General features: G+C 45.3%; 1 protein-coding gene across 2 annotated transcripts in view; it reads left to right on the top strand.

Annotated features, from left to right (window-relative positions):
* The window catches only part of VPS35L (VPS35 endosomal protein sorting factor like), a 476592-nt gene that overhangs the window by 275934 nt on the left and 182685 nt on the right, over nt 1-17973 (top strand). For both annotated transcript variants that reach the window (XM_085629064.1, XM_085629063.1), the window contains one exon: nt 9677-9754. In XM_085629064.1, the coding sequence (XP_085485190.1) occupies nt 9677-9754 (78 nt within the window). The remainder of the gene's footprint in view (nt 1-9676; nt 9755-17973) is intronic.

The raw sequence follows: 17973 nt of genomic DNA on the forward strand, positions 1-17973 counted from the left end.
ACCGACAGAAACTGAAAACAGATGAGGTTTTTACAATACATAAAACATTTTTCTGATTTTAACCCTTCAAAAGTAATTGGTCCATTGTGGCTCAACTTTGTGTGGATGTAATTCTGTCCTACTCTTTTCTCTTTACATGGTGCACAGGAACCTGTGTATCAAGGTACCAATTCGAAACAAGTAAAATGCATGCTATAGGCATGACTAAAGAACATGGAAGTTACAGCGATTGATGGACTAAATTCTATGCAATATAATTTGCACAGACCCCTCTGATATAAGCAGTCTTACAATAAATGTGTTAAGGGCAAAACATTTTGGGGGAGGCTAAGTCCCCAATCACCTGCTGTAACATCTCCACCACTTATATTGGTTGTCCTGATGTTCTTTGCATTTTTTAATTGATGAGGCAGTTTGTGGGGAGCTAAGGAACTCCTCACACTTCCGTTGTAGGTCTCCCCTGGATACTCCCTGTGTTTCTTAAGTTTTGGAAGATGCTATATTAGATGACCCACCCTCCCAATTCCGCCCTGCCACTTAGGCCCTGACTGCTAGCCGCATTCTAGTTTTTTGGGGCGCAGTAGCTAGACCCTGCGGCTAAACTTGTTGGGCTCCCTTTCTAAGGTAAGTCCAGTGGGTTGAGTAAATTGGGCCTCTTTGTGTTTACAATATGGTGATTGTGAACAACAGAATGTGTGCCCAGAGGAGATAGCTTGCAATGGTTTACCATTAGTTGTACTCCTAACTGACTGTGAACATTGGTTTGGTTGGAACAGTGAGTGGAAGATAGAGGAAGGCTGCAGGGAAGTGCGACTCAAAAAGGACAGCCCCATGTCCCACTTTCTCCTCTCATGCTCTTTATATTTTACTGCGAGACCAGCTCCTGGAATTTGTACATGGGCATTTGCGAATAGGCACTGACCACCAAAGTGCATTCTGGAGAGAAGGCAAGAGACTTCCTTCCCAGAAGCTCCTGTGAGGAGGGAAATGTTTCTTAAACCCGATTAGTGAGTATTTTCATCAGTATGGATGCCCTGGCTCTGATTGGCGTGGCCTTCTGCTCAACTGTCAAGAACTGGGCATGTAAACTGGAACTTCACTCAAGCATCACACAAACATTGAACAGAAGTGTATGGACCTTTATGGATTGTGGCTGAGTGATTGCTATCCTCCATTTTAGAACATGGTGTATATATCTGATTAGCGGTTGTGAACGATACATATTTACAATTGTTTTACTATGGTGTGGTACCATGCCACCTGTTTGATTGCAGCTAGTCTAGTCTGCCTTTCAGTTTTATTTTTCAGAAAGATTCCATTTTTTTCAATCATTTAGTGCTCAAGAACCTATACATTGTGTGTAGATCCAGCGACCCTGGTTTGATCTTTGTTTGTTACTGTCTATATGTCAATATCTTTTGATGTATCAGTGTTGTCTTTCTCTAAAATTCAATACATCTACCTCAACATTCACATTCATGTTGCATTTGTGATAATTAGACTATACTGTATCCTGAATCAATCACAATCCACTTTCTGTGAACTATGCCCCTTCAACAGATACCGCAAGAGCTCAGGACGCATAGGAAGCCCACTGTCCATCTCCGATCGAGTAGCAAGGGAACACCAATAACCTCACCTTAGATCACCCTTGGTTGTTCTGCAATGAAAGTACTGACAATGAGGGAAGAGTAGACACAATTTTTTAACATATTTTTTTTTCTATTGGCACCCTGTCCAAAGAAATGTAAACACATAAGTGTTTCTCAAAGTTGAAGATGGATCGACATGTCAATGTTGAAAGGAAAGAAGCGCATAGACTGTACAGTAGAAAGGAAAATAGTTGCTCCTTTGGGTCATTTAACATAACACAGTTCTTATTTGCTGCTACCATACTGCATGCCTCCAGACTGAGTCTGGCTCCCGCGGGATTAGTGCTCTGATTGGCTGCCAGCAACATGAGAGAAGTTTAGCTGGCAGCCATTACAAAACTCAGGGACTTAGTCCCCTGTCTTGAAGTTTAAAAAGAAAAATAATATAAGGGGGCAGGGTCTTTATGAGATCATTCAGGGCTGGCACTAGACCCCCAGTATGGCTTCAAGCAGCAGGGCTGCTCCCTCACTCTGCCTGCTGGCGATGCGCTTATGCGCCCTGTGATATTGTCCATTTCTTACTGGACTGTCCTGCCATACACCCCTTCTTGACGGCAGTGGGGGTCTATGCTCCTGTAATCTATGGATGTGTCTTCACCACTCCTGAGCCCCCTAATTCTTCTCAGTGGTCTGGCAGACCTCCCCCAGCTGATCCGCCATGCCTGCTGCTGCTGCCGCCGCCGCCTTGTTACTGCCGCCGCCTTCTTGTTACTGCCCTCGCGGCTGCCAAGAACTGTGTCCTGCGACATTGGCGTTCCACACAACTGCTGTCACATGAGGAATGCGGCTAAATAACTTTGAAAGAACCATTGTTTTCTTTCTGATGTATTTCCCCAAGTTCCTCATTGGGATATGGGGTAGCCCTGTTTTTGTTCAGATAACCTGGAGTGGTTGTCGCAGATTTATTTCAATTGTCGAATGATATTGCTCTCATGATGGAGGCATATTATAACTTGTTACAATTATAGTATGAAAATAAGTGCAAAGCCTTTTCGAGTATAGATCTTAAACACAGACAGTTTCCTGGGTGAGCGGAAATGTTAAAATCCTGTATTGGATGCTGCCCACTTTCAAAACCTTGTATATTATAGGCAAGGAATTTGCGACTTTGGACATTCTTTCCAGTCTGCTTGTGAAATACATAGATGCAATAGTCAACCAATCAATGAACTAACAAAATGGGATAACCTTCTCACTGTGGAGCTGGTAACATAAATCAGCTGTGTAGTTTTAAAGGATGCACAAGGCTATGCTTATTCTACCTGATTAGTACAAGGCAGCCAATGAAGATTGTGTAAGTATGGACATAGTAATCTTGGCATGTCTCGCAGACTAGATGTTTGAGTAACTGCCTAATGAAGTAACTGAAGCCTCTTATAACTAGTTGTATCTTTCTGTGAAATGCTTACAAATAATCTAACCATATTGACACAAGTGACAAGGGATAGTGAGACCAGCTCGGCACCATAAATCTGAGCAAATCTTATAGCAATCATAGGAAATAAGAAACCGTTCTTGCTCCTCAAAATTGGTCTTGGAAGTTGTATTTTGCATTGAACAGGATTCTTACTATCAGGAGCCTCTCTGCCACAGGCAGAATCAGATGCATAATGCAGAATATATCATCCCCTGCCCTGCCTATGCTGACATCCATTAATTGCTTCCTTGGTTTTCTCTTGAAGAAGCCACTGCCAATGCCCTCCTTCTACAGGGCAAAAAAGGCAAACACCAGAATCGATTAGTAACAGCAGCTTCACATTGTAATGTGAAAGACATAGATTTATGTTGCTTTGTGATACAGTTAGTACTTCAGTCTATACCTCCTAATGAAATGAAACAGAGGAAAAATCCAAACTTTTAGGTGTCCTGATCTAACCAGGAGCAAAAGGGTTATCTGAACTGAGGATCATATCTTGATTCAAGTAATCCAAAAAACATGCAACTCACTTGAATGGAATTCTCCACCTAGCTACAGTGAGCCTCCCCAGAATTGATGAGTATATCGAAGAATACCAAACAATCCAATACAAGTGTATACCAATAAGGGTGCCTGTCCACAGGCACCCTTATTGGAATCACCCCTCTCCTTCCCATACACACATCTTTCCTAACTATTAACCTTATTTTTAACCACAACTCAGCCCTCTAAAACACCTCATCCCAATTGCTCAGATAATTCTACAACCATTCAATTCATACCCATCAAAAAGCAGATGCAGGCTACAAGCGTCCAACACCATTTGCACCATACATCGAATGTACCCATAGTACCAAAGCCAGCACGCAATACCAGTGGTGTTCCATCAATGAGCCATATCCATTGTCCCTACTTGTCACTATGGAACAATATGTTGAAACTTGACATATTGTATACACTAATACCATTGCAATGTTATGCCCTACAAATCGACAATCCTCAAAGGGGGATCTTACCGGAAATGCATTAAGTGCAGCTTGTGCCCCAAAAAAGAATCCGATTCCATCAGAAATGTAAAACCACATCAAGTTCAAATCTAACTAAAGATATTCAACAAGCTCATTGCTTACCATGACCCCTCCTGAGAACAACTTGCAGCTATTGAAGATCCAATCCATGTTGTGTGATCATGTCGCAGCCTCTACAACAATTGACAGCAGTATTAATTAAATTCCTCGACTTCCTGCCACCAAAGCGTAAAAACCTTCATCAGTATGTAGGCTTCAACTGATCATAGACAACCAAACCCATCCTCTATTCAAAGTCCATTACTACAACTTCTGTGCTGGTCAGTGGAATGCCGTTGATCTCTGGTGCCTTGGAAACATGCTCTGGTTCATCACCATAGTTAGGGAAACTGTCGGAACACTGTGGTCTAAACCATGAGTGTTCCGACTCTGCCAGCTAAACCATGCTTGCCTTTACCACGCATATGCCTTAACCACGCATGTGCGTGGTTAAGGTAGTGCACGGTTTAGCTGCTGGCGGCATTGGACGGAAGCAGAAAAACCGCGCAGGGAGAGATCTGTGGCGAGGTAAGTGGGGCTGGGGGTAGTTTTGTGGGCTGGGGTGGGTCGGGACTAGTTTTGTGGGCTGGGGTGGGTCGGGAGTAGTTTTGTAGGCTGGGGGGGTCGGGGTAGTTTTCTGGGCTGGGGGAGGGTCAGGTTACCTTTCTGAGCTGGGGGTGGGTTTGGTTAGTTTTGTGGGTTGGGGTTAGTTTTGGGGGCTGGGGGTTGTTTGGGGGTAGTTGTGTGGTCTGGAGGTGGGTTGGGTTTAGTTTTGTGGGCTGGGAAGCGGGTCGGGTTAGTTTGCTGAGCTGGGGGGTGGGTTGCGGTCGTTTTCTGGGCTGGGGAGTGGGTCGGGGGTAGATTTATGGCCTGGGGGGGTTAGGTGCTAGTCTTCAGGGGCTGGGGGGGGAGGGGGTTGGATGTAGTTTTCAGGGCTGGGTGATCGGGCTAGATTTCAGGGGCGGGGATATTTTTCAGGGCTGGGTGGTCAGGAGTAGTTTTAAATGCTGGGGGGTGTTGGAGTAGTTTTGGGGCTGGGGAAGGTCGGTCCGTTTTTAGGTCTCGCTGAGCCCAGCGCACGCGCTGGCTTGGAGAGACATTTTGTATGTGCGCTTTTTTAAGTGCTGCTTGCTGGCCTAGCGCTTGCGTGCATGTGAGCGTGCACGCGCGCAGCCGCCAGCTAGCAGCACTCAGGAGAGCGTCATCGCGATCACTTTCGCTTTCACAGCGATCGTGATCGCGATGACGTTATAATCACTGCACCCGCGCTTTACTTTTAACATTAAAAGTAAAGCACGGGTGACGCGATTATTCCAAAAGTAAAGAAACAGATGTTTTTTCTATTACTTTACTTTTGGTATAATCGCGGCACCCGCGCTTTACTTTTAACATTAAAAGTAAATCGCGGGTGCCGCGGCTGCCGGGCGAGCGCTTGTCTTATGTGTGCTAAATGAGTTCTTAATTCAGCACAACTTATAAACCTTCCCTTTGGTTCTTCAGAATCATCATCAATTGGCAACATTAGGATTAAAATCATTACGTTTCTTTAGGGCACTATATACTGCTTCATCGATAATTGTCTGCAGCTCCCCAGGAGACTTAGACAACAGGATTGATTCTCAGCCTCTTGATCCTAGTGACCAATATGCCTCTGATTTGCAGTTCGCTTCCCTTCAGCCTCAGTGTTTCAACCAAATGGAAGGAATTCCCATCCAACAGAACCACCTTAAATTGTATTTGCTTCTGGATGCCATTTTCACCAAGGGAACAACATGCCCGGATGTGCACTGCTTTTTTTTTTTTACTTTGGATACGCAACATCACTGTAGACCAGGTAGAACTGCCTCAGAAGTGAAAAGTCTCCAAATTTTGGGGGAAAGACCTGCTACAGCAGGGTCAATGCATATCACTGGGTTAGTCTGAGGCTACCATTTCCATAATAGGAACATGTTCCACCTAACTGGATACAACACAACAACCAGAGAGAGTGCTATACTCTGCAGTCCATTCATTTTAATTGCACTTACCTGAATTGCCTTTGAGCACAACTTTGGTACGCTGCCTTCCGTTTGACAGAAAAACAACCAGAATAAGATTGTGAACAGAAACAGTGTTAAAGCCAGAGGGCGGAGCAAGAATGTATAGATATAAAAAAAGACTTAATGGTAGAACCTTGATAAGCTTGCCCTCGAGTGACAACACTCACTCAAATGTAAGGACTGGATCAGGAAAGGCATTGGGGAGATGGCCATGGATCTGTTTCCATAAGAAGGCCTCAGCCAGCTCCACATCATAACTCTTTGAATTGGCGACCAGTCTGCCACTGGCCACCATGTCACAGTGGCGACAGCACCACGTTATTTATGGTCTGATCATCACTGTTTTTCCTTACCAAGGTCACTATCTGAGGCTGGTGGTTCAAATGTCTTAGACATGCATCAAGAAACCCACTGTGCATTGGTTTGCAGCAACAAGTATCTTCTTTGTGGATTTGTGGATTTGTTGCTGTAAAGTCACTTTTAAAAGTCACTTTTAAAAGTGGGGGAATTGCTCGGTTTCCTTAGACAGGGCTGCAGCTGGCTCTATCTGCAGAAACCATTGCCCTGACAGACTGTCTGTCATGACTGCCAGGTCACAGTGGGACCCACTCTACTAACATGGAACAACCATGCAAGACCTGTTAATTCCGAGAAGAAAAATTTTAAAATGTCCTTCCCCGGAATTCTAGATCAACAAAAGTGCATTTACACCACAAGCGGTTGCACAATTACAGAAATCCCCAACAGGCAGGCGGACATTCTAAATATGGCTGGTGGGTCCCAACTAGGAGAGTAGAGACTATAGCTTGTGTTCAACTGTCGAGCTAGCAAGCTGCTGGCCATAGTCTGGATACCCTCATAACCTCTACCTCCTACGAGAAAGGAGGGATCATGACTTCCCCTCTACCTCCAATACTAAGGAAGGGATCAACATCTGCCATAGTCTGCCTAAAGGAAAGGATGTAGCAAGACATCCAGTGCTCTTCAGTCAAAGGCAAGCTCTTCTTGTTTTAAAGCAAAGTGACAAGAAATGACTCCTTGTCATCAGAGGATTAAGAATAGCCTAAACCAGGTTATCTAATTATTTCACTTAACTGCTGAGTGAGTGGATTGATTGGAAAGGGGGACAATAAGTATTGACATTAATCATTGATTAACATTTTGTCACATTTAAATGACATAAAAATGTTTTCATTTGTGTTTTCTTGTAGCTTATGATAATCTCTCTAAATCCACATTCCTGTATCTCTCCAGTCACACCAGACAATGCCTTTTATTTATGTGTTAATTAGCAAAACAGATAAATAAAAGGCATTGTCATTTACAATACCAATAGCTTAAACTCTCGTAAATGCGAGACCTATTGCATTGCAAATGCTTGTTTAATTAGGGGCCTTAGGGGAGGGGAATGGGTTGTCAGGGTGGTTTTTAGGCCTTAGGGGAGGGTGAGGCAGTTTTTAGGGCTGGGTTGGGTTAGGTTAAGGGACAGGGTTTTTTGGCCTCGGGGCAAGGGGAGGGGACAGTGTAGGGGTTTGGCGGGGTAGGCATATTTTGACCTCAGGACACTGGGTGAGTTTGTAGCTTAGGGCAGTGGGGAGGGTGGTTGTGCCCTTAGCCACACATACCTCTTTACCATTCATGCCTTTACCACAAAATTATGTGGTAAAGGCATGCATGGTAAAGGAATACGTGGTTAAGACACAGTCATTATTAAGACCGCGTTATTTAGGCATGCGTGGTTAGTGAAATTGTGGTTCCGACATACAACCCCATTGTTGTGGTTCTCTCGTTTCATAATATGCTCAAAAGCTATTGTCTGATATGAGCAGCGAATTTCAGAGCAATTGCCTACTCTTGGCCAAGACCACTAACTGTGTTAATCACTTGTACCATTGTCCTTCTAATGTGATTCATCTCATTCGCTTCAATAGCGTTTTCACCTTCTATTGAGTGATATCGGACAGTTGTTGTAGTAGTCTTTGATGCATCACATTCTTATGTAAATATAAAGACCTTAAAATACATGCATTTGTTGTTCTGATCAGTTGCCCTGTAAGCATGTAGACTTTAAACGCCTCCCCTGCTGCTCTTTGTGCCCTGTATTTTAAGACACCATTGAGAAATCACTGTTTAGTACACAAAATGTGGATGTTGGTGGTGGTGTAAGCACATAATTGTTCTGATCAATACTGGGCTTCATCAAACCGGTTGTGATGGAAGAAGGTGGTCACAGCGGATGGCAAATTTCAAAATTTGACTTGTCTCACAATATCTGGACTGCACCATATCCTGTGAGATGGTTTGAGATGAGTCTGACTGCAGCTTACAACAACCTGTCTTTAGTTTAGGAGCATATTGGGCAATTCATTTCATATAAAATTAAGGGTAGGAGTCTGGCCCATTTCTTAATTGACTGTTGCAGAAACACTTTGATGGCAAAGGATTGAAAATACATTTAATAGATTTTATAAAGTGCCGGAGCATGCATTTTGTACATATTTCTCATCCTTTAATTTCACTTTAAACATTGATAAGTGTCCACTGCCAGAAAGATAACAATAGGTTGCTTGCTCTTTGGAAAAACATAGTTTTTAGGGATGACAACATGAGCGCTATCGAAGACTTGTTCACATTCTGTCTTCGCTGTCAGCGTTGGACTAAACTTTTAAGGTGGTCTGCCTGGTCCATCAGCCAATAGTTTATCGAAAAATTGTTTTGATTTTATCCACCACTAAGTCACTCAACAACGAAGAGAACCAGGGGCTGTCCAAAACAACCAATTTTTCGAACTGTGAATAAAAAAAATCTGGATGGTGGTCTTGTATTCAGACAAAGTTCAAAATCTCTCCTACTTGCACCTTATTTGCGTTTTTCATTGTGTTGGTTTTCATTAGGGATGCAATGATGTGCCTTTCGTAAGCACCAAGTGACCACTTCTTTGATATTAGTTATGAATTATGGGCGACTAGTCCCTAATCATCCCATAATATATCCTTTGCACCTAAAACATACTGCTGCGTCTTAAGTAAATTCATGCATTATAGTGACATTGTCATGGCAATCTCCAACAGGTTTTGAACCGGGCACTCTTTTTCATGGCCACTTCGTTCATCATTGCAGTTGCTACATCCTTGCAGTGTCTGTGAGGAAGTAACCGGTTTGTATAAGGAGGCTGCTGCACCCAGTTCACCATCACCCTTTCCGTACCTTGTCTTTCTTTGAGGTGGAGAGGGATATTTTTATTATCAGTTTCCAAGGATGTTATTCCATTGACATTAGTAGCTAGCTTTTGGGCTCGAATGAGTATCTCTGGGTCTCCAAAATCGGTCTGTTGCAGGCAGTGATGCGGAAGGGGTATTTGTTTTTGTTTACCCTGCTGCTGTCTTTGATATATTCTTTTCATTGCAGAACTTCCCATGTATAACTGTGTTGGACACATGTAACAAGACTGATTTGTTTTTACTCGCGCATCTTAATGACGTAATCTGTTACATTCTGTAGAGCGTGAACCAGTTGGCGATGGAAACCCGGAAAGTGATGAAGGGAAATCATTCCAGAAAGACTGCGGCATTTGTGCGGGTATGTAGTGAACTGCCCAGTATCCATAGACCATGTTTTGTGCTGCTTACATTATGCTTGTGTAAATCCTACTTGTTCTTGCCCTTTGAAGTTGCTTCACTAGCGAAAGAAAGTGCACTATTGTATGTTTTACAGTGGTAAGGAAAAAAAGGCAGTCTTTTGACCTGAGCACAGCAGCTTCTAATTGAAATGTTTCAAATAGTTGTGCATTTTCCCTTTGTGTTTGTTCATGACAAGATTATCCAGTCATTAGGTATTTTTCTTTCTTTTCTACAAAGTGCTACACGAAGATGAGGAATGAGAGTGGAATAGTCCATATTCGTCTAGCATTAACAAAGTATGGACCTTATTAAAGACAGTGTGGGCACTATTAAACTTAAGTAACACACATGGAGGAATAGTGAGTGATATTAAGAAGGTGGCACGTGCTCAGTGAAGAAATACTGCCCTCACTCACAATATTGTGACATGCTTCATCATTGTATGTGGAAACAGTGGTCCCAGAAAGCAATATTTCAAAAGACAAAATTCTAATGAATCCAAACATAAATTAGGACAGAACATGTTTGTTGTACACAGTGTTTTATTCACACTGAGTATTGATCTATTATTGATAATGTTTATACATTTTTACATATGCAAGTGTCCCTAGAAGGTAGAAAAGGAAAAAAAAGGGGGGGGGGGGGAGTTATATTGTGGTTTAGTGAGGGTAGGGGAGTGACTGCAGAATTAGGTATGCATCAACACAGTATATCATTTGAAAGGATGCGTGGCTCTAACATTGAGCCTACAATTCACAATTTAGCAGAACAATCCATAGCCATGGTTTCAGACAGTAACACAGTATTAAATATCTGTTAATTACACTAGCTAAATGGTAAAAAAGTTGACGTTTCGACCCCAATGAAACCATAGGTTGGTGTATTCCTTACGCTGGGGTCTTCATCAGGACTGGAGTGGTGGGGAAAGGGAGGGATGATCAAAAGCGGCCTCGGAGAAGAGGCTGTGAACAATGATGGGCGTGTAGGCTCCAAAAATGTGAGAGCGATAAACCGCACTCTAAGGTTGATCAGAGGCTGAGTCAAGCCGGAATAGTCGGCTTTGAATGACTTTGTAGATGATATCTGGGCTGTTGTAGTAATCAGCCAGAGAGACACTGTATCCTGGTCAATCTGGGCTTTACAGTGCAGGCCAAAGTACTTCTGGGATCGTGATCGCCGATGCTCTGCTGGGGAAACCTCCGTGCTAGATAGCCCATCTAGCACGGAGGTTTCCCCAGCAGAGCATCGGCATCGGCAGATTCCTCAAGGACAAGATCCCACACTCACCCGAGGGTGACATGCTTTATCATTGGGTCCCCTTCTCACACCCGGACTGCAAGGTCCATAGTGTGGGCCATAACTCCCAAAGTGGGAAGCAGAGGTGTTTTGATGAGCGATGGAAATAGTCAGTGTGGGACAGAGTGCGGGTGAAAATATAATGTGTGGTGTTTGTTAATACTACCTCCAGAGGGCCAAAAAAACTTTATTCTGTAGGCCCAAAGGGGTCAAGTTAAAAAGAGGACTGGGGTTGTAAACAAGATATACCCTTCTCAGTGGTCAACATGTTTCTGCCCACTAGTGGACCCCAAAAGGGGTTCCAGGGCATTCATCAGGACCTTAATTGATTAGTCACTCTGTTCAAAGTGCTTATATAATGCAAAAAATTATTATTTATACTGGCCAGTCAAGGATCAAGATGGCCAAAATAGTGGCCCGAATATGTAGTGGATCCACCGTCGTTCTGGAAAGGTAAAAGAAAGAAGAGAAATCAAAAAGTAAACATTTCACGATCACACAACATTTGCTAAGTTAAAAGGGTGCTTAACTACGTATGTAGAAATAATGACCATTGTCAAAAACATGTTCTCAAAATCTAACAATGCTTAGCAACCACACACATACTCATTAACAGTGGTTAACTTTACAGTCATATCCTATGTTTTATGATGGATACCTTACCTCCCCAAAGAGTGAGTGATATTCACCTTCAAGCCACTGGGTACATCCAGGAGCGCCCCACTGAAAAGGAAACCATAACAAACAGTAAGACCTGGCATATATCCTCTGTAGTTTGTGTGGCAACGGATATCCACTACCAATTAGTGCAAATACATGACAGCTAGCATTATGAGCAGATCCATCACCTTGTGTCTTTCAATGAACACTCAAGCTGCTCGTTGTAGCATTAAGATACACGACAGTACGTAAATCGGTTAAACAATACTTCTCCCCAACCCATACTGTACGTGAAGGGTTAGTTCTCACAAGGATTTATCAAGCACAATGCTAATTTAATCTCATTATGCTCCATTATGAATTGGCTCACCCTGTAGTAGTGGCCACAACATGTGTGAGCTAACGTTATGTCTAGCATCTTGGTAAACGTTACATCATGTATAAATATTTAATCTAAACCTGCTCCTCTGAGTAATGGTCGCACCTAGTGTCCCTGAAAGAAAAACCCTACATGATGTTCATGACGATCAATTCCCAAGAAGAATGTGGCTGACCTGCCCAAATTAGAATCGTCCGTGAAGTGAGTCACAAAGACTTGAAAAAAATGTAAGAAAATTAGATGCAGTACACATCTCGTTGTGTTAAGTCAGGAAGTGACTCGCCACATTGCTATGGACACAGCATGGTTGCTCTACCATAATGTCTAGCGTTTAAGAAAAATCCGCTGTGTTTTAAATAAAAAGCGCAGTGGAATCGCCTGCATGAAAATTGAATGTCCTAAGGTGGTACTGTCTCCACAGAATCACAGCCTCATTTAGGAGCGGAGTCCCAGGGCAAAAGGATATGTTTTGGAAGCAAAAAAAAGGTGAGCCTTATTTCACCCATCTCAACCATTAACTCTGTGATCACCCGGCCATTCCTCATTAAAGTGTATACCAAATCCCAAGTTTCAGTTCCACAGATGTCCTAAATGACTATATCTATCAACAAGGTTACAGACATCACCTTTTCACTCATGGAATGCGCTAACTTTTGTATTTCTCAGGCAATAACTGTACCAACCATGCACTGCAGTCCATTGCATTACTGTACATGAAACTCCTAACGGCTAATGGAAACCACAGCTTGTGTTTCCTAATGCCCTAATAAGGGTGTTGGGTTTGACCATAATTTGTCATTCCAGCAATAAGTTGTCCGTGTAATACATGGCACGTAACTACCACCATAGGCTTGTTAGGAGCCTCACATCGTTTTTGTCCACTCAGCTCATCAGATCACTTATAAGGACCTCCATTATTGACTGCAACTCTGCATAGTCTTTTATTCTCATAACAAAACTCATTAAAAGACTAAATCAGGTCCTGCTTGGACAAAATGGAGCTGCCTGGCCTATCAAAAAAGGCATAACTAGTGTGAAGCAGAGCCTTTAGCAGCTGCCCTGCCTTTAAATAGAGGATTGAGTTCAGTATAGAAGAGAGCTCTTCTGTAGGGCAAGAACCAGCTGCCACCTTAAAATTTTATTATATAGACAATAAAGTCCTTCTGTGTTTCACTGAGTGTTAAAACAGGTTAATCAATTCATAGATAGGTATGAATCTTATCAGTTTTAAATACACATAAATAACATACCTGATAGAGAAATCTAGCTGCAGATTCCTAACCTTTGAATTTCCCAGGCATCATACTGGATCCGGAAGTTTTTTCTTCAAGCAATACCCTTGCGCGCCAGTAGGTGGCGTAGGTCGTCTCTGAATGATGTCGTAGTCTGCGTCAACTCCTCTGTTGTGACATCCACGTCACCTATATAGATGCCACCCCAGCGCGTTGACGTCAGTTCTTTTCTATCCGCGCCAGTTAGCGCAGATCTATAAAGAGAGGTACCCTGTCACTTTTTGACAGGCTTTTTTTTTTTTGTCTGTTTTTTGTGTGTGTAGAATATCCGAGAAGGCTTCCGTATTCAAGCTGTGTGGCCCTCTCACCACGCCATATTCAGAACGGGTCCACACCTGCTGTGCCTTTGGTGCCTGGAGTCTGACTACGATTCGAAGTCATGCTCCAACTGATGTGCCATGGCTCAGAAAGGTTTGAGGGAACAGTCCCTAAAGTTACTTGTGGGTCGACGCTCGGCATCGCGTCGTTCGCCCCGGAGATCTCATTCTCAGTCGGAACGAGAGGAAGGTCCGGGCATCGCTTCAGGAGCCCTAAGTCTTCATCCTCCCACTTGAAGTCTTTGAGTTGGTCAGTTAAGAAGCACAAAAAGCACAAGAAGTCGAAGCGTGCTTTGACTTCTCCCTGTCGGTTGACTGATGCAATGGAGTCTCGACGTACTAAGCCTCTTTCCGCTGAACCAGCGCCTGGGTCGTCTCCATGCTTACCCGCCTTCCCGGGAGCCGGAGCAACCCCCGCCCATCTAAAGGAATTTTATGACACCAGGTGCCTCATGTTCGGGCAGCCTGACCCTGCCGGCGTGCCTTCAAGCCCCGCAGGCTCAGAGAGGGCACCCTCTGGTTCGACGCCATTGGCTCTGGCCCCAGCGCCGATGACCCCTTATGGATCCGGTAGTGGAACCTGACCGACGCCGGTCATGCCACTGTGACATTCCCTGGTGCCGGCCCTGACACTGAGACTCCCAACGTCGGCGGCGTCAGCCCCGCTAGACCCATTCTTATCCCCGATGACCCGGAGATGATTCCGGCGCCACCCTTGGGTCCAAGGTAGGTTCCTCAGCTTCATTTTGAAGGGCTTGGAATGGAGGAAGATTGGAGGGGTCACTGGACCCTTTACAAGACGATCCTGAACACGAAATGGACTGGTATGAGGAACTGGGTGAGGCCAGTGGACTGGAGACCTCTCCAGATTCTGGACTGCTCCCTCCCCCCGTATTGTGGCTACGGAGGAGGGAGCTTCACATGCTATGGTGGTGAGAAGGGCAGCTGAGATCCTGGACCTTCAGTGAAGTCAAGCAACTTGACGGAGGTTTTGCAGCCGTGTGTCTTCTCCTCTGAACCCCTCCTGCCATTCATTGAGACCTTGACTGAAGTCCTTCTGGGAACCTGGTCCAAGCCCAGCACAGGGGCTCCTGTGGTTAGGACAATTGCCCGCCGCCATCGCCCTGCTCTGGGTAACCCACATTTTTTCACCAACCACCCTATCCCTGAGTGCTTGGTGGTCGAAGCCTCTACCTCACACTGCGCATTCCCTTTTCTTCTGCACCCCCTGACAGGGAATCCAAGAGGTTGGATAGTTGGGGTAAGAAAATATTTTCTTCTGCAAGCCTTGCATTGTGGTCAGTGAGCACTGCATGCCTATTGTGCCGTTATTCCCACAGTTTGTGAGAAACCGTTGTGCAAGTGCTGCCGTAGGTCCCGGAGGAGGCTCGAGTCATCCTCTCCCAAGCAGTACCAGACGGTAGAGATGTGGCAAAGTTCGCCATTCAATGTTGGCTTGACATGGCCGACTCACTGGGCAGAGTGATGTCATCGACAATGGCTGTTCGACGCCATGCCTGCCTGAAAACGTCTTTTCTGGGGATGTCCAGGCTTCCCTCATGGACATGCTCTTTGTTGGCACCCATATCTTTGAAGACAAAGCAGATACGGCCCTAGAACACTGAGGATTCATAGGCTCTGGCCAAGTCCTTGGGCCTCTCAGATACCACACGTACTCCATCTGCTTTTCACCCCTTTCTTGGCTACGAAGGGGCTTTCAGCCACGCAAGTCATTCCCCCCCAGTCACAAGGCCGTGCAAGTTCTGCAACCTCTGCACGGCCGTCGGCGCAGCTCGTTCCGATCCTGTGGGTCAGGCGGCCAAAGGCCAGGTCAGTCCAACATATCCCTCCACATCAGCCTCCAAAACCCTTCTAGTCCGGCCCTTCAACATCATGGGCAGCCAGTTGGTAGCTGGATCAGCCATCACCTTCACCACTAGCAAAACATCACATCGGACAGGTGGATTCTTCAGATAGTCGAAGTGGCTACTCACTCCTTTTTGAGACTACCCCTTCCTCCTTGCCTCCAAATTAAGACCAGCTCACAGAGGATCATCTGACTTTCTATCAGGAGGAAGCCATGTCTCTCTTGGCCAGGGTAGCCATAGAGCAAGTTGGCACCAGAAGTAGACTGTGGTTGTTATTCCCGCTACTTTCTGGCCCCGGAAAAGGACAAGGCCATTGTCCTATCCTGGATCTCCGAGCCCTCAACTACTTCATCAAAATGGAAAAGTTCAGGATGCCTGCTCTGGCTCCTGTCTTTATTGCCCTCGACCCAGGAGGCTGGATGGTAGCGTTGGACTTGCAGGACGCTTATTTTCACATTCCCATCCTGCCTGTCCACCGGCGCTATCTGCGGTTTACGGTAGGCCATGAGCCCTTTCAGTTCACTGTGCTCCCCTTTGGCTTTACCAGCGCCCCTCAGGTGTTCACTAAGGTGATGGCGAAGGTCGCAGCCCTTCTGCACAAATCAGGGCTGCCAGTCTTCCCTTATCTCGATAACTGGCTTTTGAAGGCGGGCTCGCCCCAGGCTGTAGACTTCCACCTCCATATTACGGCGAACTTCCTGCATTCGCTGGGGTTTACCATCAACGTGCCGAAGTCAAACCTGACTCCCTCTCAGACTCTCCCTTTCATCAAAGCTGTTCTGGACACAGTGCCATTTTGGGCTTATCCTCCTGAATGACATGCCCAGGATATTCAGGCTATGATACTGATGTTTCAGCCTCTATCCTGGATTTCGGTGAGAATGACTGAGGCTGCTGGGCCTCATGGCCTCCTGCATCTTGCTTGTGACTCGTGCCAGATGGCATATGCGGGCTCTGCAGTGGGACCTGAAGTTCCAGTGGGCACAGCATCAGGGGAATCTCTCCGACATGGTTCAGATCTTCGAGGGAACTGTATAGGACCTTTAATGGTGGCTGACCAACCGCGATTGGGTCAAAGGCAGATTCCTCTCCCTTCCCCAACCAGATCATACAGTAGTGACAGATGCATCACTCCGGGGATGGGACAGCCATCTGGAAGAGGTGGAGATCAGAGGACTCTAGTCTCCGGCGGAATCAGGACTCCACATCAACTTGCTGGAGCTCTGAGCGATTCATTTGGCATCGAAAGCCTTTCTTCCTTCAGTAAAGGGAAAGCTGGTTCAAGTGTTCATGGACAACACTACCGCCATGTGGTACTGCAACCAACACTGTGGGGTGGAGTCGTGGACCCTTTGTCAATAGGCCCTGCATCTCAGGGCATGGCTGAAACAACAGGGCATATACCTGGTGGTTCAACACCTGTCCGTTTCTCTGAATGGCAGGGCGGACAAACTCCGCAATCAATGCCTAGCGGATCACGAATGTCATCTCCATCGGGAGGTAGTGGAAGGTCTCTTTCAGCAGTGGGGAGAGCCTTGGTTAGATCTATGAAGCAGCAAGCAGTCAAGGTCGCTTCGTTCTGCTTTACCATATTAAGATGGCTGAAAAAATACTGTTGATGTTGCCAAAGCCCACACAAAGAACTGTCATACAGGCCTTAATTGTATCCAGATTGGATTATGGCAACGTACTTTACTTGGGTGCCAACAAGGAAGTGATCCGTAAGCTGCAAATCGTCCAAAATTCTGCTGCTAGGTTTTCGTGCCAATTACCCAGATTTGCATCCATCTCAGGAACCCTGCGCGAACTCCACTGGCTCAGGGTGGAAAATCATACAAAATTTAAAGCCATTTCCTATATGCATAGGATAAAATCTGGGACAGCGCCACAGTACCTTAAGTCCCTAGATCACCCTTACCTTCCTACACGCCTTCTTCGATCCTCGTCCCAGGCTAAGTTCCAAGTCCCCCGGATCAAACAAGTACGCATGGGCGGTAAAACCTTTGCCTGCCTAGCTCCCGCACTGTGGAACTGTCTCCCCCCACGACTCCGGCATGAAACTATCTTCTACAAATTCCGTAAAGATCTAAAAACGTGGCTATTTAACCAATAGAGCAGCTTCACCTCCTGCGTGTGTCCGTTGGCGCGGTAAACCTCTGGGTAGCTGTGCGCCCTATACATTCAATAAATGAATCTGTTTGCCTCTGCCGAGAACGCGCAATATTGGCAGTTTGGCACGCTGGAGTTTCCATGGTGGCTCCGCTCTGAGACGGCTTAAGTCTTGAATGGAGCTTAAGCCTCCTGTATGCCTTTCTGCCCATACCACTCCTGCCCAGAGTGCTCAATAAGAACAGGAGCGACCGGGC

The sequence above is a fragment of the Triturus cristatus genome, chromosome 10 (assembly GCF_964204655.1).
Source record: "Triturus cristatus chromosome 10, aTriCri1.1, whole genome shotgun sequence".
NCBI lineage: Eukaryota > Metazoa > Chordata > Amphibia > Caudata > Salamandridae > Triturus > Triturus cristatus.